General features: G+C 39.6%; 1 protein-coding gene across 1 annotated transcript; it reads left to right on the plus strand.

Moving 5' to 3' along the window:
* The first annotated feature begins 228 nt into the window (after positions 1-228).
* Positions 229-24,041, plus strand: LOC137290611 (3'-5' exoribonuclease HELZ2-like). The gene is made up of 19 exons (XM_067821668.1): positions 229-790; positions 3,924-3,991; positions 4,616-4,822; positions 5,115-5,154; positions 6,117-6,262; positions 7,930-8,124; positions 8,438-8,474; positions 9,289-9,410; positions 10,835-10,966; positions 11,768-11,831; positions 12,624-16,485; positions 16,661-16,749; positions 16,907-17,044; positions 17,876-18,019; positions 18,367-18,962; positions 19,463-19,681; positions 20,318-20,471; positions 21,058-21,225; positions 22,547-24,041. Exons 1-19 carry the CDS (start codon positions 787-789, stop codon positions 22,708-22,710), a joined length of 6,549 nt encoding a protein of 2,182 aa, XP_067677769.1. The 5' UTR covers positions 229-786; the 3' UTR covers positions 22,711-24,041.
* The last annotated feature ends 1,435 nt before the right edge of the window (positions 24,042-25,476 follow it).

The raw sequence follows: 25,476 nt of genomic DNA on the forward strand, positions 1-25,476 counted from the left end.
CCTTTTTGGGGTGCTACTATCGTACAACTATTCTGTAACGTACCACAGAGACGAGTGTATACTCTCTAAAAATGAAAACAAATTGGGACCACCTCTATATACATTAAATAATTACTAAGATTTATTTTTAATTTAATTATCAAGAAAAACAACTGCACGGTTGACGGAAATACCACTTGAATAAGAAAACGGAAAATATGAAATAAGTAACGAAGAAAATAGCAGCAGCAGGTGCCTCTTGGAGTTTCAGGAAGTATATTCCACTCGAAGTATTCAGTTATGAAATTTAATGTGACAGTGAGGTTCACACTTACGCACGTTCAGTGTGAGGTGATATAAACCAGGTATATGCAACCCGCATATGTTGGCATGGCGAAAATGTGGATATTCCTGTCAGTAGCGTCAGTTATCAACGAGGAGTGGTTGCTACTTTCGCTTTAGTTGAAATGTCGGCCAACCAACATCTTAACAGCTGATAGCTGTGGCTGGATGTTTAAATAGAACAATGGCATTTCCTGGATTTTCCTTATTTTCAAGAATTCTATTTGTACCTCTGAGTCCAGTGAATATGGATCCGCTGACAAAGCTAAAGCGCTATATATAACTGTTACGCCTGATGACTTTAGTGATGTCATTTGCATTTTGAATGTGTATAAAATGTCATGCAAATGAAACTATGCTCATTTGTACATTTCGAACTTGAGAGTTCGGTCATTCGTTGGATATATAGGCGTGGTAAGCATCAACTACTAGCTGCATGAAAACCTAGATTAAACACGCATCTCAATGGGTAAGTACAGCGATCTACCCGTGTTAACTCTGTATTCCACACGAACTGCTTGCATATACATTTATTAAGCAAGGTTGTTGGCAATTTCTTCGTAACAGTAGTTGTACTTCTTGTGTTGATCATCATGTTCCTGTTATATGGAGAATGTTGGTCCCCTCTCTGTCTGTGAAATAGTCTTTGTGGAACATATGAATGAAATAGGGAGTATACAAAGTGCTTAAATATTTCAGACATGTTATGAATTGAACTGTGTAACTATTTGACAAAATGACTGGGACTTATTGAGAAGTGACTGATTATGTTTCGATTTGATTCCAAAAATTAACAAAGAACTTTGACTTTGACTTTCTTTTAGTATTATCATTTTCAGACATAATTAAATAAATCATCAAAATAAGTTTATGATTTATTATCATAGAAGAGTTAATGGACTGTAATTATGACAGTAAAATGTTTAACTTTCAGAGTGTAGGAAACAGCTTTAGTGAATTTTTCTGACAATACCAACATTGACTGTAATATAGTGAGAGAGAGAGAGATAGATGTTGTTTATTTTAGTCTCATCTTGTATATGCTTGTAATGTATGTATAAATTTATAAGAATGTGTATGCACAAGCTGCCAAGAGGCAATAAGAGACTTGAAGAGCATAAAAGTATGTGCCATAGATGAAATGATTCAAATAAATTACATAAAATTATGCAGTTAAATAGAACACACACACACATATGTATAACAACATGAAGCAATTGAGGGTGAAAATAGATTGGCTTAACTGTTGGGGGAACTATCTTTATTGTCAAGTGTATTTGGGCTATTGTTTGCCTACAGCACATCGCCACTCAGTTATTGACCAGACCTGATCCAGTGACAATTACACAGACAATAATTAATTAACACAGTGATAACCATGACTATTCTTCCAGGATGATATTTCCTGCTATATACAGTATGGTTCAAAATTATTGAGAATAGCTAAAGCATTTCATATTATTAAACGAGAACAAATCAGATAAAATTGAATGTATTGTGAAAGTGAACTGACCTTTTCATGTTGTGTAGGTAACAATTTAATATTTTATCAAGTCTCCTTGAGCTTCACGACACAGTCTAAGACGGGTAGGCATACTTCCTATCAGAGAGGTTAGTGTCTCGTGAGTTATGCTGTCCCAGTATCGGACCACTTCTCTCTTCATGTCTTCAATTTTTGTCAACCCCTTTTGATTCACACATTCCTTCATCATCCCCCAAATGTTCTCAATGGGATTTAAGTCAGGACTATAGGCAGGAAATGGTAATGCAGTCACATTTTCTCCTGAAACCACTGCTTGGCATGTTTTGCAGTGTGTTTAGGATCATTATCTTGCTGCAAAATCCAGTCATTTCCATAAAACACATGTGCACTTGGAAGGAGAAAATTATCTAATATGTTAGTGTAGCGTTGACTTGTCAGATTTCCCTCAAACACACACAGCGGGGTCGTTCCTAATAAGGATATCCCTCCCCATACATGAAACTTTGGGCTGTATTTAGGTCGTCGATACAACGGTGCTGACGCAGACTTTGTTCATATTTTCACATTATTGGGATATACCCATATTGAGCTTTCATCAGTAAAAATCACATTTTCCCAGTCAAAGTTTTCATGTGCCAAACACCACTCAACACGCCTGTCTTTATGTTCTTGTTTCATGAGAGGAGAAGGAATTCCAGTCTTTTTCTCCCATACAAGATCAATCAAATTTCTTCTAGCTGTAGATTTTGATACAACTGTTGATCCCCTTTCTATCATTTCATACCTGATGTTGGAGATGCTTGCCCTTTGCTTTTTAGATGCTAAAATTCCCAGCCGGACGCGATCTGAGAAGTCCAATTTTCTGGGTCTCCCTGCTCCTTTCTGGTGCCCAAAATCCTTTCCCTCTTTAAAATTCTTCCTAATCCTATACACAGTAGAAAGAGGAGTTCCTGTTCTCTCTGCCAATGTATTTACATCATCAATTCCTTGATTACACAACTCAAAAATCAACCTTCTTTTATCTTCAGCAGACATTGTTGACAGTGCTGAGGAAAATGACGTCTGCTACAAATTCAGGGGAGGTAACTCTAATTGTACTATACTCAGTAGGCCAAGATGAGTTACCTCCCTTATACCATTACTTAGTTTTAAGTATCAGTGAATCAGTTGAGGTGTTAGGATAGCTCAAAGTAAGAAGAAAAATTCTCAATAATTATGAACCAGACTATATATTTGCTTCATATTAACCTCCCAGAGAAAATTGATTCACCAAACAGTGAATACATCATATGATTTGTACTTGTAGCAAATGTGTGTGCTCCCTCCTAATCTCTGGTGCATACCGAGGTGTATGTCTAAGAGTGAGTGAGTGAATTGGGTTTTATACTGCTTTTAGCAATATTCTAGCAGTATCATGGTTGGGGACACAAGAAATAGGGAATTTCCCACATGGGAAATGAACCTGTGCCTTAGGCATGACAAGTTAACACTTTAACCACTGGGCTACCACACTGTTCCAAACACAAAAATAGACCCACCATAGGTTTTCTTTCTTGATAACAATATCTCAGATAGTATTTAAGGTACTATGGCTTTACAAGATTATCTACCTAATACAAGATATAGGCTTTGTGTGTCTGACTCACCTTTGCATGAACAGCTGTTGTGATCATTGTTGGTATGGTAGTAATTGATAAACATTTGCTAAAGATGTTGCTGGTGTCAACTCTGCTTAATCCAGAGATTTCTTATGTCAATGGGAATGAATTTTGTTGCATTTAAAATTAAAAATTTTACATTTGTGTACATTGTTGTTTAATGATTCCCTTAATTGTTTTGTATTTTTGCTAAAATTCAGTTATTTCTGGGACTGCCTCTCTGGTAAAGTGGATAAAGAGACAGGATAAAGAGCAGAAGGAGGGTGGTTTGATTCCAGACCACATCAGTAATGGTTGGCTCCGAATTAGTATGTTTTGTCTGTATAGAATATCTGTGTTATAATGCAGCATGGCATCTCGGAGAGCTAGATCTGTTAACGTTTCGTAAGATAGTACAAATAGTCATATGCATATTAATGCCTGAATAACAGCTAATACTGCATTTATGATATGCATTTCAGATCCACTCTCATTACTTGAGCAGCTGGAGTCTTTTTTTGCCACTCCAGAAGGCAGCATCATGGGGCAGGTAGGTCCATTTTTATTCTGCTAAAATGCATGAGCATGTATGGAAGTTCTTTAAGGTGCTGAGCATCATGTCACTCACTGCTTTACTTATAGTTATACCTTCTCTAGCTTTAGTGTAATGTAGCTGGTATACTTCACATAAGGTGATGCTACATACCACTCACAGCTCTCATTTCAGTTATACTATCCCAAGCTAATATGTAACCATACTGGTATACTTCACATAAGGTGATGCTACATACCACTCACAGTCCCGAGCTGTAGTGTAACCAAGCTAGTATACTGCATCATGAGTTGCTGAGTGGTCCGACACAATTCTTGTCAATCAGTACATGCAACTAGTTGTACCTGCTGCAATGTGTCTAGATCTGTCATCACCTCAGGCTTTCCTGTTTCACTGTCAAACAACTTAGCATGGAATCTTTCTTGTCTATCATTTGTTGAGAGAGGAGTTGATCTAGTGGTGAGGTGTTTGCTCTTAAAGCTGAAGACTCCTGTTGTGTCCCCTTCTTGCATATTGCTGAAATAGTCGTAAACCATTATCATTCACACACTATTTGCCATTCTCTGCCATGGTGTTTCTCCTTATTCTTCAAGCATGCTAACTGCACTCCTGTTTAACCAGGCTATCCAGAATATGATGTCTGAAACCAAGGACATGGAGGACTTGCTGCAGGAAGGTATTGAGAAGGTCATGAAATCAGAGTTCAGGCCCATAGACTGGAAGACACTGGTGACCTCCATGAAGGTTTGCCTGAGTCCAGCAGGATTTCCGGAAAAGACACGAGCTCTGATACTAATCTGCCAATTCACAGAGTATGCCTTGACACAGGTATGTTTCCTTAGTTGCACAAAGAAAACAAAAAATTTGTATTCTTATTTGGAGTACCCTTGTTTATCTGTGTAGACTGAGAGTCATTAATTATATATTTGCAGGAAATAATTTTTGAATATGTACTTTTTACTTTTATACTGATATTTTTATATTAATCATTTGTGTCAGTATGCAGGATTATTTTCACATTTAAATATCATTGGTGTATTCTGAAATAATCAGAAAATCTCAGAAAAATGTTGGTTATGTTTATTGTAAGTGGTAATTAATATTTAATTTCTATTTTCAGGGGTGTGACATTTTTCAAGCATTTCATTATTTCTACAGAAGTAAGTGAGATTTGTTTTGTATCAAATTAGCCACCAATTTATAAATCCTGCTTGAGTAAGTTAATCTAGCATCTATAAAAGCAAACTGTATCAGGAATATGTGAATTTATGCTCATGAAAATAAGAATGAGATACTTACCTATTTTTAAACCCGGGTGCTTAAATATAGTGATATGTTTTAAGTGATCATCCCTTGGTGAATGTTTTCAAAACGTGTGGAATGTGGTTGGTGCATTTTAATGTTTAAGTGGCACATTACAATTTGTTTGGCTCATAAGCCAGCCGATGAATTGCAGTCTAACTTGAAAACTAATAAACACATTATACTCAATGAGGAGCTGATCATTATCAAAACATCAGACCAACTCTGTGATTTTTTTTGCAGTATTTATATCTGAAAAAATGAAAAGGTTGTTTAACAAACTATCAGTAAGATATTGACACAGTTCACAATTGCTAAGGGGAAGGAGTGCAGAGAAGAAGACAACTGAGTGTCAATATTTAAATGATAGTTTGTTAAACAACTTTTTTATTTTTAGGACATAAATTCTGTAAAAACCTCACAGAGTTGGTATGATGTTTTGATTATGATCAGCATTTCTTCGAGTATTATATGTTAATTAGTTTTTGAGGTAGGCTGCAATTCATTGGTCCAATCTTTGGTCAAGGACACTGTTGAGTTTTGTTGTGCCTGTTTACCTCAAACAGTTTTATTGTGGTCTAATTAATTGGTCACAAAGGGTGATAAAATCTTATTTTAGGTACTGGGCTTTAATACATATGTCACTAATAAGTGTTCACAGTGTATACATGTAAGTTAATGGTGATTATTTGTTGTGTGTGCATCATCGTTTTATGGCATGATGATGTTTTAGTTTCTTAACTTTGCCCAGACAGGACTATCATTTAATTTGGGCACAATAAAACAATATTTCGTCATCCTTGCCTGTCTTGTGTTACAGCCATGATTCTGCTTGACATTGCTGCTAATCTGGATGGAAAGGAACCTGGCCGAGAACTGGTCATAAATATGGCCTGTTCCTGTACTGGAAGCTTGCTTTGGAGGACCCTGTTTCTTGACAGTAATATGTGGAGAATGAACGAAACGGTAATAAGCCACACTTTGCCAGACATTAACATTACACCATTAATCTGAACTATAGAGAATATGCTGAATAATTACATTGGAAAATAATTGCTGAGGGCGCAGTTTAAAAGGATGTTGAACTTGCACTGATGCAATTGGAAATTTGCAGAATCTCATATTTATAAAAACTTGCTTTGGTGCAACCTGAAACTACAATATGCAACCTCGTCTTCATGTAAACTTGCATCCAGTGCATGTTAATATTTTACTGCTCAGAGAACACAGATTCCAACTAGAAACCATCCTTGATATCTCCAGGGTATACGTTCCGAAAAGTCTCTAATATACCCTGGACGCATCGACAGGTTGGCCAGATAATTTTGTTACCTCCATTTGCTGACTCCGCATTCTCACAGTAGTCAATCAGCAAGGCCGCCGTTATAACCAAGCTTGCCAGTGTCAACAAAGGTAGCAGTTGCAGCTGCAAAGGTTTGCTCGCCGTTTGACTCACAATTTGGGGAAATCATACAGGCAAATTATTGGGGCGGAAACCTTTTTAAAAACATATGCAAGAACACCATCTACCTCTTTCAGAGGACCTGTGCATGGTTTGTTTGCCAAGTTTAATCAGATAATTTAAAAAGTGAAAATGAGTTGTGACTGGTTCGCTCAACTTCCCAGCATAGACACCTGATTGGATAAAAAGCAAGCCAAGGGAGGTAATAAATGTATCGGGCTGAGCCATAGATGCATCCAGGGTATAGTGGAGACTTATCGGAATGTATACCCAGGAGATATAGAGGATGGCTAGAAACAGAAAGATGAGAAAATATTTTGGATCTGTTATTGATGACTAAGGCGATTGTCACTGATGTCATGAAATTTTATGAAGAGAGATAAAGTGATCTTGTCAGGCCCAGAATGATTCGTTACAATTATGTTTCCAATCATCAATACCTAAACTATATAATTTTATAATGAGTAGCAGGTGCAACCTATTTTTGAGTGGTGCAACAAGGTTATCACCTAAAATTATGCACCAGGTGCAAAGTGGTTTGATATCCTTCCATTGAGACCCCATTGTTTATAGCATTGCATGGGTATGGGCCATGAGTTGTTATTTTCTGTGCAGTATTGATTTCCCAGGCAAAACGTTATGCGTAATTTTATTCGATGGAATATTTTGATCATTCTGATTATGATTGGTTTCACCAGTCAGCATCATGGTGATGATATATGTTTTTTTACATGATACAGAATGTGTTATAAGGTCCTCAGTTTTTATCAGTGCTCATATTTCTTGTTTATGACCATCGGTGGGCCATATTGTTGCTACAGCTGCAACTATCTCACAGTAAATACTACCACAACCACTATCACGATCATGACCATTACCACAATGATGACCGTTACCATGATCGTGACCACTGCCTCTACCATCACCAAAACCACTACCACGACCACTACCACAATCACTACCACAACCAAGACCATGATGACTCCCTGCCAAGACCACTACTACTACCATGACCACTACCATGATCATGACCAAGACCACGAACACGACCACTACCACTACCATGACCATGGTCACTACCACTATCACTACCACTACTACTGTTACAACTGCTACTATCACTTCAATATCTGCTACTAGTAATACTATCACTGTTTTGTGTACTTAACAGAGCACACTACGAATGTTGCGAGACTTGAGAGAGTTGGTGTTTGAGAATATGAAGGAGAATCCAGCATTCTCATACTTCTTGTGCCTGGACTTGATCCGGGCATACATGGTTGCGGGAAGAGGGTTCCCCCTCAAGCAAAAGACAAGGACACGAGGTGATCTCATTCTTCTTCTGGCCAAGTGCAGCTACCAAGCAGTAAGTCAATACTATTGTGTAATTTTCAATGTGTAGTGGAGAAATCATTTAGTACTTACAGGAGGGATGTTAAGAGATAATGCAAGTATGAAGTAGAAACAGCTTAATTGAGAATATGTGAAAATGTGAAAGAACCTTTACTTTATGTATCACTTGCTTGATAACTGTGTTAGTACCTACATCGCAGTGTCACACTCATTGCAATAAAGAAGTTGACTATCCATAGAGCTTGGTTTTCCCTCATCTTTTCAACTTCTAAAATGCCTCTCAAAGAGCAGATGCTTATGCTCGTCTTGTCTTTTGCCTGTTGTAGGGGCAGTACAGACTCTGTACCAGATACAGTAAGGAGGGTAAGTTGTTTTCAAAAATCAGATATTTCTGTTTTGCTGACATTACATTAAGAACATTACAATAGCATTTATTGCATACGAATATCTTCATTTCAAACAGGCTTTTAACATGTCTTCAGAGAGTCTAGATGTACATGCCAAGGGATTCCAGGTAGGATATGAAGCTAACACTGCCATAAAGGGATTGTCAGCTAAAATATACCTGCTGATAATGCACAATTATTAGGGACAGACATGTATTCTGTGAAAATTTTGTTCATCAGGGGAGATAACTTGTATTTATGGCTGTTATATCAATTGTGGAGAAAATGTGACAGTTGGCAGTGGTTAAAACATTTAGAATACACGTACATCAAGTAATTTGAAAAAGGTGGACAGACACAGCAAGATGAAATTTTGAATGAGAAAGCATGTATGGTATATGAAAATAATACATTCACAATTATTAAGATAGCAATTCACAATAGATAGAGACGCCATGAAAGGAAAGTATTTTAGACTACTAAGAAACAGATTTTAAAGGGGCCTGCTTCTTTCGAAGACATCCCTGAAATCCATACAGTGATGGGAACATGTTAGCTATAGCCTTAGAATCATTACTGCAGCTAGTAGATGCAGCTATGTAGTATAGGAAATATGTCATTTTGATTGGATGATTTTGATGTCATGTAATGCTCTGTTTCCAGTCAGTGTGTCACATCTTGATGTCATGTAATGCTCTGTTTCCAGTCAGCGTGTCACACCTTGATGTCATGTAATGTTCTGTTTCCAGCCTGAGTCACACTTTGATGCCAATGTAATGTTCTGATTCCAGCCTGTGAACTGTTTGACTGCAGCAGCTACATTCCCTATGAACTCTGGGCAAGAGCTCTACACAAGAGTGGACAATACCGTGCAGCACTGGACAAGGTTGAATGTGCTAAGGAATGCATTCAGGTATGGTCATTTCAGAAGTTACCATTAATCCATGTGTTCCGTACAGGTATCCATGAAAATCCGGGATAGAATATGGTGGCCATGCAGTAGCCCATGCGTGTTGTAAGCGGATCATGTGGGCATGTTCGTTGACAGGGTGGACACATGTCATTGTGTCATTGTCTAGTCCAGACTCGATTACGGACTGCCGGCATATAGCCCGAACTGTGTGGTGTAAAACTAACAAACCAACCAACCTGCCTGTGCATGTGGAGCTGGATGTCACACTTGTGATATGGTGAGTGGGTGAGTTTAGTTTTATGCCGCACTCATCTGTACCAGATATATGTCGGTGGTGAGATGTAGTCATTACAGGATATAGGAAACTAGCAATTGTAATGGTGGTCAGTTTCAAGCTGGTATGACTAAAGTATGTTGTTGGCCTAGTTACATAGCAGATATCTTGATATCCATAGGAAAATTACTGATATCTGAAAGTATCATATGTAGTTTCATTCCTGATCTTTGATTCAGTGAATGAGAGACTGAGCCAGTTGGATTTAGCACCTTATTGACAGTAATAATTATTACTCTCGATGTCCCCCGTGGTTGGTAAACCCACTTGCATGGAGATGACATACTTATTAACATAGTCTGGTGTTCACATCCATGGTATGTCTGAAGACAAACTATGCCCATCAGAGTGGCATGTCTGAAGACAATGCTTGAAGACAAACTACGCCCTTGAGAGCGGCATGTCTGAAGTCTATCCATGTCTTTCAGAGTGGTAAGCTTGAAGACAACTCATGTTCCTCAGAGAGGTTTGAAAATACCGCTAAACACTGCTGTGTTGAATGAGTGAGTTTTGTTTGTGCTGTACCCAGCAATATTCCAGCTATATGGTAGCGGTCTGTAAATAACCAAATCTGGACCAGATAATTCAGTGACACAGCATGAGCATTGATCTACGCAACTGGGACAGGATGACATGTGCCAGCTGAGTAGGCGAGTCACACCAAATGATCCTGTCAGTCTGCTCTAATGATCAGTTCTAACCTGGATCTTCACAGGTCTGTTTTGTTGAAGTTGAATGGACTTTCATAACTGTTTCAAGCTATATGACAGTCAACACAAAAGTATGTAATTACCTAATTAAGTAAACCCAGAGACTACGCTTTTTTCATTAGGACATCCATAAGCTGGACATATCAAAGTTTGACATATTGGGTGTTTTAGTTCTTAATAGTTTTGACACTACCTTCATGAGTGGAAATGATGTTGATTAAATCTTCTGAACTTTCTGTGATAGACTGGATTTTTACACCTTCAAATGTGAAGGTTTTTCAGGAAAAAAATCAATCCAGTCTGTGATAGACTGAATTTATACACCTTCAAATGTGTAGGTTTTTCAGAAAAAACATGAATCCATGTTGACATTCATTCAGGACAAGAAAATAAAGGAACATCTTCAGAAGTACATGGACCAACTGCATCAGGAGATGTCTGCCTCTATGCAGCAGCCAACAGCAGAGCCAGATGCTGATTGGTTGACCGGGACAAACATTAGCACCACTCAGGTACTTGATATTAAACTTTACATTTTACTTCAGTATCTAAGTGTATGTCTATGTCTATTTGAAGATGTGTGTCCATGTTTTTGACTGTTTGAACTTAACTATATTTCATCTGTTCAGTGTAGGTCTTTAAAAACACCAGTAATAGAAAGTGATTGTAGTGTTACATGACATTTAGCAATATTCCAGCAATATCATGGAGGTGCATACCAGAATTGGGCCATGCATATTGTAGCCATGTGGGGAATCAAACACGTGTCTTCGGTGTTATGGGCGAACAACTAGGCAACCCCTCCACCTCGTACCCTTATTAATATAAATATATCTGAATGATGTTACCACAGTTCTCAGGGGCTGTTTTTTTAATTTCTCCCCATCATGATGTTTCTGTGATGACTCATCCTAAAATGGAACTTGACAACCTGATGTGGGAATACGTCTTTTCTCAACCGAAAACACATTCAGTACTGGAATCATTAGCCTTAAAAGTAACATGAATAAACATCTGGCCTAAAGAAGATTCAAGGCCTATATTAACAGTATGGGATAATGAGTCTCTGAAAGAAATATATGTCAGAGTATGGAGAAAATATGGTATAACTGATGGTATTCGGCATATGTGCATGTAATATTGTTCATTATCCTGCATGTGTGTACACCCTGTACCCTATCTGATCTGGGCTTTGATAGTCTTAAGTTAATGTTGCTGTGTGGCACTCAAGACTATTTTAGCACTAAGAGAGCTTCGAAAATCTGGGCCCTGATACTCTTGTTGTTGTCTAACAACCTGAACTTGTGTTCCAGTTGCAACAAGCACGAGCCCAGCAGGTGAAGAACGCTCATGTGAAGAAAAAACGGCATTCAAGACGTGAGTTTGTGATCTAGACATTTAAGAAAACTTTATTATCGCAGAACAGTGAAGATTCATTTATACATATGTTACCAAAGGAAGCTTAGGAGCACCAATATGAATGCACCATTATCAGTGATATATTGTACACAACCCTTTTTTTTAAAAGTATGGCCCTGAAATGGTTCATGTTGAAGTTATTGGTGAATGTGAACATTCAAAAAGTAATTTTGTGTGTCTTACATGATTCAAGGTCAACTTCCATGTGTCTGTATGACAGCCAGCACTGTCCTCCCCATACCCCCTGACAGCCTCCTAATCCTCTGTAGGGGCAGTCTATGCCATTACTTGTGTTAAGCTGCTTCCAAATGGGACAGGTTCTGTACTAGAGGATCCCTTTGTTGCACACAACAAACAATCATGTGTCATATATGCTCTAAAGGGTTAAGAGCAGGGCTCATTTAATCAGGATGCTTAACTAAGTTCTCTGTGTATATTATGAGGACAGAGTGCTCACAATGTATTTCCTTGATAGTGTGTCATCTTAGCTAAAATGAGTTGCTTATGCCTCAACTCATTGTGTGGCTGAAAGACAGTATCATGGGTGTCAAATTCTTCTTTATTATATAAACATTTCAGTGGGTCCTTTTCCTTGTCCCTTCACCAGGTCATTGTTTTGCATTTTCAGACTTGGAAGATGCAGGTAGTAAAATTAGCTTTTATGTAGGACTAAAAAATAGGTAATAGCCTCCAGAGTAGATGAACATTTGCCCCTGTTTACAATTAATTCTTACCCATTTTCATTGACAGCAACAAGACGAGAACCTGTGGAACCAATCCATGTCAGTCACCATGACTGGCTCAGAGATGGAGCAATGCAGAATGGGAACAGTGTATCTAGACAAAACACAAGGAATGCCCTACCCCTTCCTACTGCTGGACAAACAGGCATGGCCCCCTCACTGCTCAGTGTTGAGAGTAACCCGCTTCTTCAGTACACAGCCTGGGACACATCAAGTGGGGATGATGGATCAGATCTTGAGGATGCTTTTGAGCTTCGCGGATCATCCTCATCTCAACATGAAGAGAACGAACCAGAGGTGACTAAAGTTGTAGATGAAAAGTTGGACAAGACATGGTATGAAGAAAGTAAAGAGATGTATGACAACTGTATGGACACAAAGATTACATGTGGAATGGAGATGGAAGTGGAGACTGAGAGCATTGAAGCAAATGAGTTTAAACAGACCAGGCCTCATTTCTATAGACAGATGGAACCTGTTTTTGAGTTGAGGCGACTGATGGCAACTATGCCTGACAAGTACAAGCAGTGCAAGATAGAGTTTGAGTCATCCCACAAGGCTGTGTGTAAGGTCTTGCCAGGAGGGGAAACCTACCGTGATATTGAGATACATGGGAGATCAAAGTGTGGGCAGACATTCAACAATGATGAAGTCTGTGTGGAGATTCTGTCAGAGCCTCAGTCCAATCCTGTATCTGGTCATGTGATATATAAGCGAACCGAAGAAGATGACAAGGTGTATGGACGAGTTGTTGGTGTCCTCAACAGCAACTTTAGAGAAGAGAGCCATATTGTAATGGCCTGCACATGTGATGATGATGAAGGTTTTCTTATGCATCCTCTATGCAAAACTGTGCCAAAGATCCATGTCTTGAATGGTGTAACAAAGAAGAAATACCCTTCCTTGACTAAATACAGGATTGACACATATGAAATCAATGAGAAAGGAAAACTGCGGTTCAAGAAATATTTTGATGTGAAACCAGGACTTCGAGGGAGATACGTGTTCCTAGTAGTCTATCTGACCTGGGGTATTCATCATGTCTACCCTCTTGGAGCAGTGGTAGACATCTTGGACTGTGGCACCGACTTCAAGGGAGGTCTCAAGATCCTCGAAATGCAGTACAAGGTTCCTACATACTTTCCACAAGACTCAGTTGCTCATATTGGTAAAATTCTGGAAAAGAAAGCTGTTGATAATGATGGCAGGGTTGACTGCACAGGACTTGAAGTTTTCACAATAGATCCTGCACATTCGAAAGATCTAGATGATGCTTTGAGTATCTCTAAGAAAGATGACCACTATCTGATTGGAGTCCATATTGCTGATGTTGCGGCAGTGGTGAAGAAAGGGGATCCTGTTGACAGAGAGGCTCAGAAAAGAGCGACAAGCTTCTACCCATGTGAGTCTAGGACTCACCATATGTTACCTGAACCATTGAGTGAAGGCTTGTGTAGCCTGCTACCACATGAAGAAAAACTTGCATTGTCAGTTTTCTTTCACATGGAAAAATCAGGAAAACTTTTGAAAGAACCAGCAGTCATGAAAACAAGAATTAAATCATCCTGCAAGCTGTCGTATGAAGATGCCCAGAAAATTATTGAAAATGAGGAAGTGAGTGATGTTTCACAAAGTCTTAAGGACAGTATCACACTGCTACATGAAATTGCTCAGAGTTTGAGGAAGGACAGACTGAATGATTCCAGGTTTGCAGTTCCATTTGAAGATCCCAGATTTATTGAGACAGAAATCTTAGAGCAGAATATGGAGGCTCATGCCCTGGTAGAAGAGTTTATGATCAAAGCCAATACATCCATTGCTCAGTGGCTGAGAAAGAAGTTCCCTCATTCAATCCCCATCAGATGTCAGCCTCCACCATCAACGGAAGATGTCCAGAAATTTGTCCAAAGTGAGGAGAAGTTCCTGGACTTTGTGGTGAACCTCCAGGGACGAGAAGTCTTACCTGGGAAGAAGGTCGCTTCCAAGAACTGGGTAGCCAAAGGCAACACTGTGAGAAAAGAGACTTTGCCAGTCCAGAGGAACATCTGGCTTCAGATTCTTGATGGAGTGCACAATGGTACATTAGACAAAACGGTCAGGAATATGTGCAAAGATGAGGTCCATCCTTTTCAAGCTATAGCTCTTCAATACTGGCGGAGTATCATGGAGTCTGCAGAATACAAATGTTCAGTGCTGTCTGAAAATGAACTGAGTCACTTCTCTCTGAAAATCAAAATGTATACACATTTCACGTCTCCTATCCGGAGATATGTGGACCTCGTTGTACACAGACTGGTACATGCAGCTCTGGATGGTACACCCTGTCCCTACTCTGCAACTGAAATAACTGACTTGTGTGTCCATATCAACAATGCCACCTCCAGACAGAAACACTTCAGCAATGGCTGCCAAGCTTTGAAGAGAGCTGCAAAGATATCACAGAGGCCAATGGTGTTCAACGCTGTGGTGGAGAAGGTCACAGATAGTGGAGCAGAGCTCTGTATTCCATCCTTGAAGCATATCTCAAGCAGAAGCAAGGAATTACCGTTCAACCTGATGGACTTCAGTAAAAAGCCAGAGGAGAAGCAAGATCCTTGGTCTTCAAAGACAATCATCACTGGAAAATGGAAGAAGAGGCTTTATGACTGTACTGGATGTCCAAGCCAGTTGACATATTCCAAGATGCTGGAAAAGCAGCAAGGGGCCAAACAGAAACGACTCAAACAAGTTGTGTCTGTTGTGGATCCTAATCAGCATGTGTACTTTGTGGACACACAGACATGGGCAAAGATGTTGAATGCATTGTTCAGCCAAGATCTTAAAACATTGAAGAAGATGGTCAACAGTCAACCCCAAGATAGACAAGAATTGACTTCTGGAGAACCAGTGAGAGACATGGTCACCTCAGAGTATGGAGATGGTTCGATCAAGTTTCAGCAGTGCAAGTTCACTCTGTGCTTTAAACCTGGGCGTGTCATCAAAGTACAGATGGTTGCTAATCCTATGAAGGGTTTGCTCACTCCACAAGTGAGATTATTTCAGGTTTGCAAGAATCTCAGTCTGTGTCTCAGTCACATAGAAGATCCAGTTGGCGTGTTGAGCAAGTATGCCACAGAATCAGCCAAAAAGAACATTGAGTCAATATCTGAGTATCATAGAGCTTGGCTGCCTCTCCTGGAAATGGAATCAGCCACATCAGCTGTTCGCAGTGAGGAGAATGCCACCATCAACAATGTGAATATTGAGTTCAAACGTAACCAAGGAAAGAACAAAACCTTCTACAAAGGTACATTCACTTTTCCATCAAGTTTTGTGCATGAAAGATGCATTGAGTTTGGAGGCAAACCTTTGGAGAAGTTGAAGGAGGAGGGAGATGAAGATGATGATGAAAGGGACAACTTTGGGCGAAGGGAGTTCTCCTCTATTGATTATCTATGCATACGTTGCAAGATTGACCAAAACAAACCCAAACCAAGAGAAACAGAGGATGAGGATATCTCAACTAAGGTCATTGAAGTCTCTTGCCCTCTGAAAAAAGATGAAAAGCCAACAAAGCCCTCAAAGAGGAGCAAGTCAGCTGAAAAGAGAAGATCCAGGAGGAAAGCAGTGGCAGTTGAATGTGCCTTGAAGGAAAAGAAGCAGTATGAAGGACCTGGACTTCAAGCTGATGCCTGTTCACAGGCAGACACCTACACATGGGTAGGTCATGCACAGATATTGAAAGTGAGGAGAAGGAAGGACAAGGAGATGGAATCAGATTTTGTGACAGTCACATTCAGCATAAATGCCAACAGTGGTTCAGTGCCAGAGGAACTCTTCCCCAGCTGTACAGGCATTGTAGAGGTCATATTCAAGTCAGAAGTTGACAGGTAGGAAGATGATTTTGTGTCTCTGATTTGTAATGGTTAAGTAGTTTTCACATGTTTCCTCAAAAGTGTCATTAGGGTGTATTTTCAAGTGATGCTGTGTGGCTACATTTTTTTTCACTGTTAGTAAAGGGATGAGACCAATTGTTGATAAAACATGTTACCTATGCTATTTCAGACGTACAATGAGGATGGTGCAAAGCTTGAATGGAGACAAGTCAGATTTAGCAAGCTGTATTGCATTGCACAGAAGGCCTCCTAAACTTGGTGAGCAAAATATTAGCAGTTTTTCTTAAAACAAAAGCTGACTTAAAATTTATTACTTAAAGATATGCCATGCATAATGGTTCTGAAACCAAAGCTACAGAAAACTGTCAACCTGGTGCTGCATGACCTTTCAACCTTGTACCTCTTATCTCTCCAGACAAGGACAGACTGGATTATGGGAAGAAGATGGAGAAGGAGGTTCCAGTGCAGGGTTTGCCCCTCAACAATCCCATGCAGCATGAGGCCATACACCGGGCCCTGTGTTCCAGCTTCACACTCATTCAGGGGCCTCCAGGTAGGTGATCCTGTCCTACTTCCAGCTTGTCTTGAATCTTCTCTTGTCACACTTAGAGTTTTGCCTCATTTCCTGTCTAGTCTCACTCCCCCTCTTGTTTTGTCTACTTTCCTGTCCTGCCTCACCTGCTGTCTTGCCTCACCTACTGCCTTGTCTCAAATGCTGCCTAGTCTCACTTCCATTCTTGTCTCACCTGTCGCCTTGTCGCACCTGACACACTATCACACCTGCTGCCAAGTCTAACCTGCCGTCATGTCTCACTTTCATTCTTGAATCACCTGCTGTCTTGTCACACCTGCTACCATGTCTCACCTACTGTCTTACTTCACCTGTCACCTTGTCTCACAGGCCACCTTGTCTCACTTCCATTCTTGTCTAACCTGCTGTCTTGTCATACCTGCCATCATGTTTCACATGCCACTTTGTCACACCTGCCACCATATCTCACTTGCCGTCATGTCTCACCTGCCACCTTGTCAAACCTTTCATCATATCTCAAGTACCATCTTGTCATACCTACCGTCATGTCTCACCTGCTGTCTTGTCTCACCTGCCACCTGTCTTACCTACTATCTTGTCACACCTGCCACCATGTCTCTCCTGCTTGTCTTGTCAGACTTGCTGTTATTTCACTTCCAGACACTGAGTGACCTGACATGCACTGCTGTCATTTTTACATTCTTGTCATTTTTTCTTGGGTCAACTGTTTCCTGTCTCAATACACAGGCACACATGACATGCAAATGGACAGTGTACATTAACAAAAAAGGCATACCAATGTATAATTTTGGATTATTTACCACCATGTGTTGCTGTCTGTATATCCTGCAGGTACTGGCAAGACATACACAGGGATCAAGTTGGTGTACCTGTTCAACAAGATCAACAAGTTTCTTCACCTGGAGGGTGTAGACGTGGAAAGGAAACAGGTGCTTTTTTGTGGTCCATCCAACAAAGCTGTGGATCTGGTTGCACGTAAGCATAACACTCAGACTGTTTTTGTGATATTCATAACAATGAAATATAGATAGGCCTGTTGAGAAGAAGTTTATGAACTTATGATGTTGCATAACAAAATCAAATCCTTATTTTTGTGTGGTTTACAGGTCTGTGAATTATATATGTCATCTTTTGACATTTGGCCTCATGATTTTGAGACTGTGATTTGAGATCATCCCTGTTGTGACCTATGAGCACATGTTATGATATTGCGAGATTTGCAGAATAAACCATGCTATGTGAAGACATTTATGGAAGTATTCGTTATCTCTGTCCTTGATGTCACATACAAATTCTAGTCTGTTTGAAACTTGTTTTTGTAGGCCTGTTGTTGAGAAAGCTTGGGGATGCTTGTCCAAACATCATCCGGCTCTACGGCAGCAACATTGTGGCTCAGGACTACCCCGTGCCCAAACGCACGTTCATGTCCAAGAGGTCTATGAGAGACCTGAGATCTGACCCTGAGCTTTTCCATGTGTCTCTCCACCACATGATCAGAAAGACTGGTAAACCTCATGCGGAAGAAATAAGGATGTATGACAAACTGTTCAGGACCAATCCTGAATCTGTCACTGTAAGCCACATCAAGAAGTATGGAAAACTGGTGTACAATGCTGCCTGTGAAGAACTCACGAAGTGCGACGTGATCCTTTGTACATGCCTGGTTGCTGGGACTAGAAAGCTGACCCAGTCAACTCGCATCTTCCAGGTCATCATTGATGAGTGTGCCATGAGCACAGAACCACAGAGCATGATACCTATCATCGCCACCAAGGCCAAACAGGTTGTCCTGATTGGGGACCACAAGCAACTGCGGCCTATCGTACAGTGCAAACTGGCTGCAGAACTGGGTCTAGATCAGTCACTGTTTGAGAGGTTTGCTGCTGAGGCTACTTTCCTCAACACTCAGTACAGGATGGTGAGTTGGCATTTGAATATTTGAGTGAGAACAGGTTTTTTACCCACAGTTGGCAATATAAACACTGCACAGCGGGACAGTTATATCGTTATATATATATAAAATGCCAGCTCTTACCAAAATGTACTTGCCCTTAAAATAGCTTCGTTGATACATGTCTTAATTTTAACCCAACCTTTGGGCAGGTTAATATTGAAAATCTGGCAGTTTGTGTTGAAAATGACCCATCCTGGATGGTCGGTCAGACAGGTATTTTGAACATTGATTTATAGCCACTAGTTTGTTGTTTTATTCTAGTTACCTTAACGGTAATTCAGTATCAGTTTGCAGTGTATTGTTTTGTCATTACCAAAGGTGTAATGCTGGTATATATCGAATGGAATCCTGACATATATAAGGGATGTAACTCTACATATCTTTGCGGAGAACCATCCAGCCTCAAACAAGGAATATCCTATTATCCACATGCTGAGAAGGAGTGTTTGTTTTATTTATTTCAGCACCCTCGCATCTGTGACTTCCCATCAGAAGAGTTCTACAGTGGTAGACTCACCACAAGTCCATCTGTGGCATGGAAAGGTGAGCCACTGGCTCTGTGGCCGGTGCCGCGTGTGCCTCATGTCCTGTGCCATGTGGAGGGGGTGGAGGAAAGTCTCAGTGTGTCAGTAGAGGAGGGCAATGAACAGTCCAAGTCCAACAGGGAAGAGGTCGACAAAGTGGTGGGTGATATAACTTCACATTTACATGTTGATGTGGTCTAAATAGTTAATGTTATCCAAAAATGCAGTAAGTATTTTACTTGCTGTTTCCATATACCCATCAGTTTACAGTATAGAAAATGAAAAGTGCTTTAGTTACTTGTATAAGTTACAATTTACTAGTTCTGTTAAAACATGAAAATAGAAGGTTTTATTTACTACTTACAGTAACCTGTAACTTCAGCACAGGGAAAGTGTAAATGCAGTATTTGCTTATAAAACCCCAATCTTAAACATATAACAACAAAAATGCTCAGACATGGATGTTAAATGACACAAAGGTGTTCGGTAAATATTTGTTTAGGAATCTATCAGTGAATTTATATTGTACTGGTACGTACAGTCGGTACAACCTTTTATCTAGCCTCATGTAAGAATGTCGAGTTTTGATTGGTCCATCACAATCCGCCAGCGGGAGTATACGACTTTTATACTCCCGCTGCGAAGTCATATCCTCCCGCTATGACTCGGTGACGACGCAAGAAGTGAGAAAAGCGTGCATCGACAAGCCTTACGAATACAACCTTACTGGGGACTGATAAAACCCTGTATTTCCCTAGACACGATGTGATAACTTATAGTGTCTTGATTTTTCAGGTGGAGGTGTTCACTTGGCTGGTTCAGAAGGGCGGAGTTTTACCTCGCTACATCAATGTCATGTCACAGTACAATGCTCAGTGCTCCAAAATACGAGAAGCTCTGTCCAAGTACTACCAGAATATCAATGTCAACACTGTTGTTGCCAGCCAAGGTAAAATAACCATTAAGTTAAATGTGAAGTTGAATGGTTGACATGGTCCAGAGGAGATGCCTGGAACACTGGTCATCTCAAACAGAAAGACACTAAAGTGTAGTTGTTGTTATGCTACCTGCATCTTAGCACTAGGGGTTTTAATAAAGACTTTCGGAGTTGGATTAAGAGTGGAGATTCTTCATTCCTAAGTGTCATGCCATTGCCCATCTTAACGCTAAGGGGTTTTAATTTGGACTTTCGGGGTTGGATTAAGAGTGGAGATTCTTCATTCCTAAGTGTCATGCCATTGCCCATCTTAACGCTAAGGGGTTTTAATAAGGACTTTCGGGGTTGGACTAAGACTGGAGATTCCTCATTTCTAAGTGTCATGTCATTGCCTATCTTAGCGCTAAGGGGTTTTAATAATGACTTTGGGGTTTGATTAAGACTGGAGATTCCTGATGACCCAGTGTCCTGCCTTTGCCCTTGAGGCATTATGATGCACATGTTGACGTGCACCATCTACTGGACTTCCTGACCCACATGCCTGACTGTTGGCCACAGCATTGATCCAGACTCACCATTTCCTTATTATGTTTCACAGGAGGTGAGTGGGACTACGTGATCTTCAGCACTGTGCGGTCTCTGCCCCACTACAAGATCGAGAAGAGACCCACCCTGGGCTGGAGCAAGCACAACCTGGGCTTCATCACAGATGCTAACCAGATCAACGTGGCACTCACAAGGTCGCACAAAGGACTGATCATCATTGGTAAGGAAGGAATCTCAAACTTGAGGAAATTTTGGGATATCAAAATGAACTGAGCATTAGAAACACATAGAGGCCAGGAAACTGCCTATATATGATTGAGTTACGTTTTATGCCATACTAAGCAGTATTCTAGCTATATGTCAGGGGTTTGTAAATAATCGAATCTGCCCCATATGATCCACTGATCAACAGCATGAGCATCAATCTGCGCAATTGGAAGCCAATGAGAAGTGTCAGCCAAGTCAGTGAGCCTGACCACCCAATACCATTAGTTGCCTCTTACTACAAACATGAGCTACTCAAGGTCAATATTCAAACCCAGATCTTCTCCCGTTGCTTAAATATGTTCAAAGATGGTGTGGATTACATGGATGCCAGATATCACCAGAAAACTAGTTGCTGAATTTATGATTGTTGCTAAATAAGCAATGAGTCTGAAAGTAAAAGTAATTGTAGCCATAGTAGCCTTTGTAGTATTAACAGTAGCAGTAACTATAGTAGCAGCTGTCATACTAAAGGAAGGTTATAGTGACAGTTGCAGATGCATTCCACATATTTGAAGTACTTGCACCCACACTAGTTTTCTATTTAGTACAAGTAGATGTAGTAGCAGTAGTAGTAGTTGTAGCAGTGTCAGCAGCAGCTGTAGTAGTTGTAGCAGTGTCAGCAGCAGCTGTAGTAGTTGTAGCAGTGTCAGCAGCAGCTGTAGTAGTTGTAGCAGTGTCAGCAGCAGCTGTAGTAGTTGTAGCAGTGTTATCAGCAGCTGTAGTAGTTGTAGCAGTGTCAGCAGCAGCTGTAGTAGTTGTAGCAGTGTCAGCAGCAGCTGTAGTTGTAGCAGTGTCAGCAGCAGCTGTAGTAGTTGTAGCAGTGTCTGCAGCAGCTGTAGTAGTTGTAGCAGTGTCATCAGCAGCTGTAGTAGTTGTATCAGTGTCATCAGCAGCTGTAGTTGTTTTAGCAGTGTCATCAGCAGCTGTAGTAGTTGTAGCAGTGTCATCAGCATCTGTAGTTGTTTTAGCAGTGTCATCAGCAGCTGTAGTAGTTGTAGCAGTGTCATCAGCAGCTGTAGTTGTTTTAGCAGTGTCATCAGCCGCTGTAGTAGCTGTATCAGTGTCATCAGCAGCTGTAGTTGTTGTAGCAGTGTCAGCAGCAGCTGTAGTAGTTGTATCAGTGTCATCAGCAGCTGTAGTAGTTGTAGCAGTGTCAGCAGCTGTAGTAATTGTAGCAGTGTCAGCAGCAGCTGTAGTGGTTGTAGCTGCAGTTGTTGCAGAAGGCCATGTAAAGACAGAGCATATTTGACAGGGTGGTATTTCTTCACTTGCAGGTAATGAGAACTTGCTGAGAACTGACAAGATCTTCCAGAAACTGATTGACAAGTACCAGAAACAGGGATGCTTGGTAGATGGTAGCGAATTTCCACGGCGATACCACAGCGATCATAAAAAACGACGACCACCAGTTCCTGGATTGGAGTGGAAAACAGCTTAAGTGCTGCACTTGCAGAAAGAGTTGAACATTGAGACAGTAGCACTGTAATGATCAAAGGACTGATATCTTGGAGGTGTTGTGAATCTGCTATCTACTGACTATGCATTGATTCAGAATGATTTCCAGCATTCTTTAAGTGCTGTTTGTTTTCTTTATATTATCATTACAAACATCTGTATGCATCAGTATTGTTTTCAGTACTGCAAGAATGTGATTAGAGGAACTGACCATTTTAGGGTCTCATATGCAAAGTTTACATACATTACTTATCTACATTATGAATGTTTTTGTTGTGTAAATATTGTACATTTGTGAATACCATAAACTTACTTGCTGAAGCCTGCCCCATCTGCCTATTTAGAAAGCATGGTAAACACTGTGTGTGTCCTAGGAATCTTAGAAACAGAAAAGAGCAGAGATATAGGGACATACAGACACAGGCACAAATACAAACAGACATAGAAAAATGCATTCACACTCTCACATGTGTGTAGGTGAGACACACACACTTGATCATGAGACCTGGGCTGAACCCTGACACCCAACAGCATTGATCCCCCAAACGCCAAGGCTTTAGTTTGGTTGGGGCTGCTTCAGGAAGGTGTTAGACTGTGCAGGAAGGGAGGTAACCCCAGTAGACATATCAATTTTGTTGACATGTTGAATCTTCATATGCTCTTGGGGCCAACATTTGTTATAATCACTTATTTTTATACAAGTACATACATATTTGTATCCCAACTGCTCAAGTATTTCATTACACAAAAAAGCATAAGTAATGGAATATCACAATATTTGGTATTTCGTTGAGACTTAGGATCAGGTAGCAGTATGTAATGTTAAATTCATTCCTCATTGTAATTGGTGCCATTGTGAAAAAACAACCTTAGCGGTACGACTGTTGTAAGTGTATCTTAAGGTTTGAGAGTTATAGTCATATTAATGTTTGAAATGCTTTGTGCAATGACATCCTGGATGTTGCCATCTGTTCTCTGATTGTGTGTCCAGTTTAACTGTCCTTGTAATCTCCCTTGAGGAAAGGTCAGACATGCAAAGGTCACATGGTATGGTGTTCTAGAACTGTTGGGACAAGGGTGCTCAAAGATATGTATATTCCACCAAAGCCTTTGCACAACTGTTCAAGAACATATATTTTCTGGTAAATTATCTCATTCATGATGTAAATAAACTGTATTTGATGCATGTCTTGATGATGTTCAAATTACACATTCTACTTGATGAATATCTAAATGATATTGTAATTACACATTGTATTTGATGAAAATCTTAAAGATGTTCTAATTACCCATTATGTGAGGTGAATATGGCACTTTTTACAACTTTTTAATGTAGAGACTAACAAAGCTTACAAAGCTTACAAAAAAAGATTAGAATAAGATATTGTCAGCATCACATGGATTTCATCATTTTTATTTCACACACTGAATGTAATCATACATAGTGTTTGTTGAACATCTTTAGAATGTAAATGAACATGGTATATGGTGAACATGACACTGATGTAATTACGCATTGTGTTTGTTGAACATCTTAAGATTGTAAATAAACTTAGTATTAGGTGAACATCACGATGTAATTACTCATTGTGGTAGGTCAACATCTCATTGTTGTAAATAGACATGGTTTTACTTATTGTTGTAAATACAATATGTACAGGGTAGACATCTCACATGGTGGTAGCTTAGTCAGGTTGACTTGTAATGTCAAAGGTGTGTGTTCTATTCCCAGCAAGTATGACTGATAATGCTAACAGTAATCAATAAAAAAGTTTGTTTGTTTTTTGTGTTGAGTTTTGTGTTGTAGTATGCTGAAAGAAAGATAGATGTTCTTGATTATTTGTCTCCAGTTGTTTGAAGTCTAGTTAAGACAAATGAAAGTTGGTATGCTGTATGGAACTGAAATGTTTTTCATTGTGGGTAATTGTTCTTTTGAACTAAATCAGCATGGAGACGAGTTGTCAACTCTAATTTAAAGGTACCATGGTTAGTTTGGTGTGTGAGAACATAGCAGTAAAAAATAGATGCACTTCAGTTGTTTTAAAATTACTGTTCTTGATTAAATTTTAGGTTGTTTTATGACATTGATTTGTGTTGATATCAGTCAGCCAATGATATCAAGATATCAATATATTTTTACCCATGTCCCATTTTGACTACAATCTGTTAACAAGTGTTTAACATTTGCAACGCCTATTTGACAATATTGATACATGTAGCTTATGTACTTTCATACATAGGAGAGAACTTTAATGGGTGTTGTAATACTCATCAGCTTTTTTTATGATCCAAAGATACATTGTTTGAAGCCGGTTTGAGTGATCCACTGTGACCAAAGCTATATGAAAATAACCCAACAATTTCTGTAGTGCCATATTTGTTTGTTGTCCCCTTTAAGTGTTAATAATGTTTGTTTTGATTTTATGACTTAGAGGTCTTTCCGAATACTTAATACTAGATGTATCTGACTTGATGTATGTGTATATATTTTCATTTATATTGTAACTTTGTTAGTATATGTCATTGATTGATTGAACATAGTCCATACACTTAGAATTTTGTGGAAATTTTGTTTACTGTATTAAACAAACATTGTGTGAAGAAAAATGTTTAGTTCTCTGTGGATTGGGGTTAAACAAGCATTCAATGAAAAAAAGATGATTAGTTCTTTTTGACATCTCAGTTGAATTGCTAAGACCGTGTTCCTGTTTTATGTAGAATGTTAAATGGTAATTTTATGAGACCATTG

Source organism: Haliotis asinina, chromosome 7, assembly GCF_037392515.1.
Source record: "Haliotis asinina isolate JCU_RB_2024 chromosome 7, JCU_Hal_asi_v2, whole genome shotgun sequence".
Taxonomy (NCBI): domain Eukaryota; kingdom Metazoa; phylum Mollusca; class Gastropoda; order Lepetellida; family Haliotidae; genus Haliotis; species Haliotis asinina.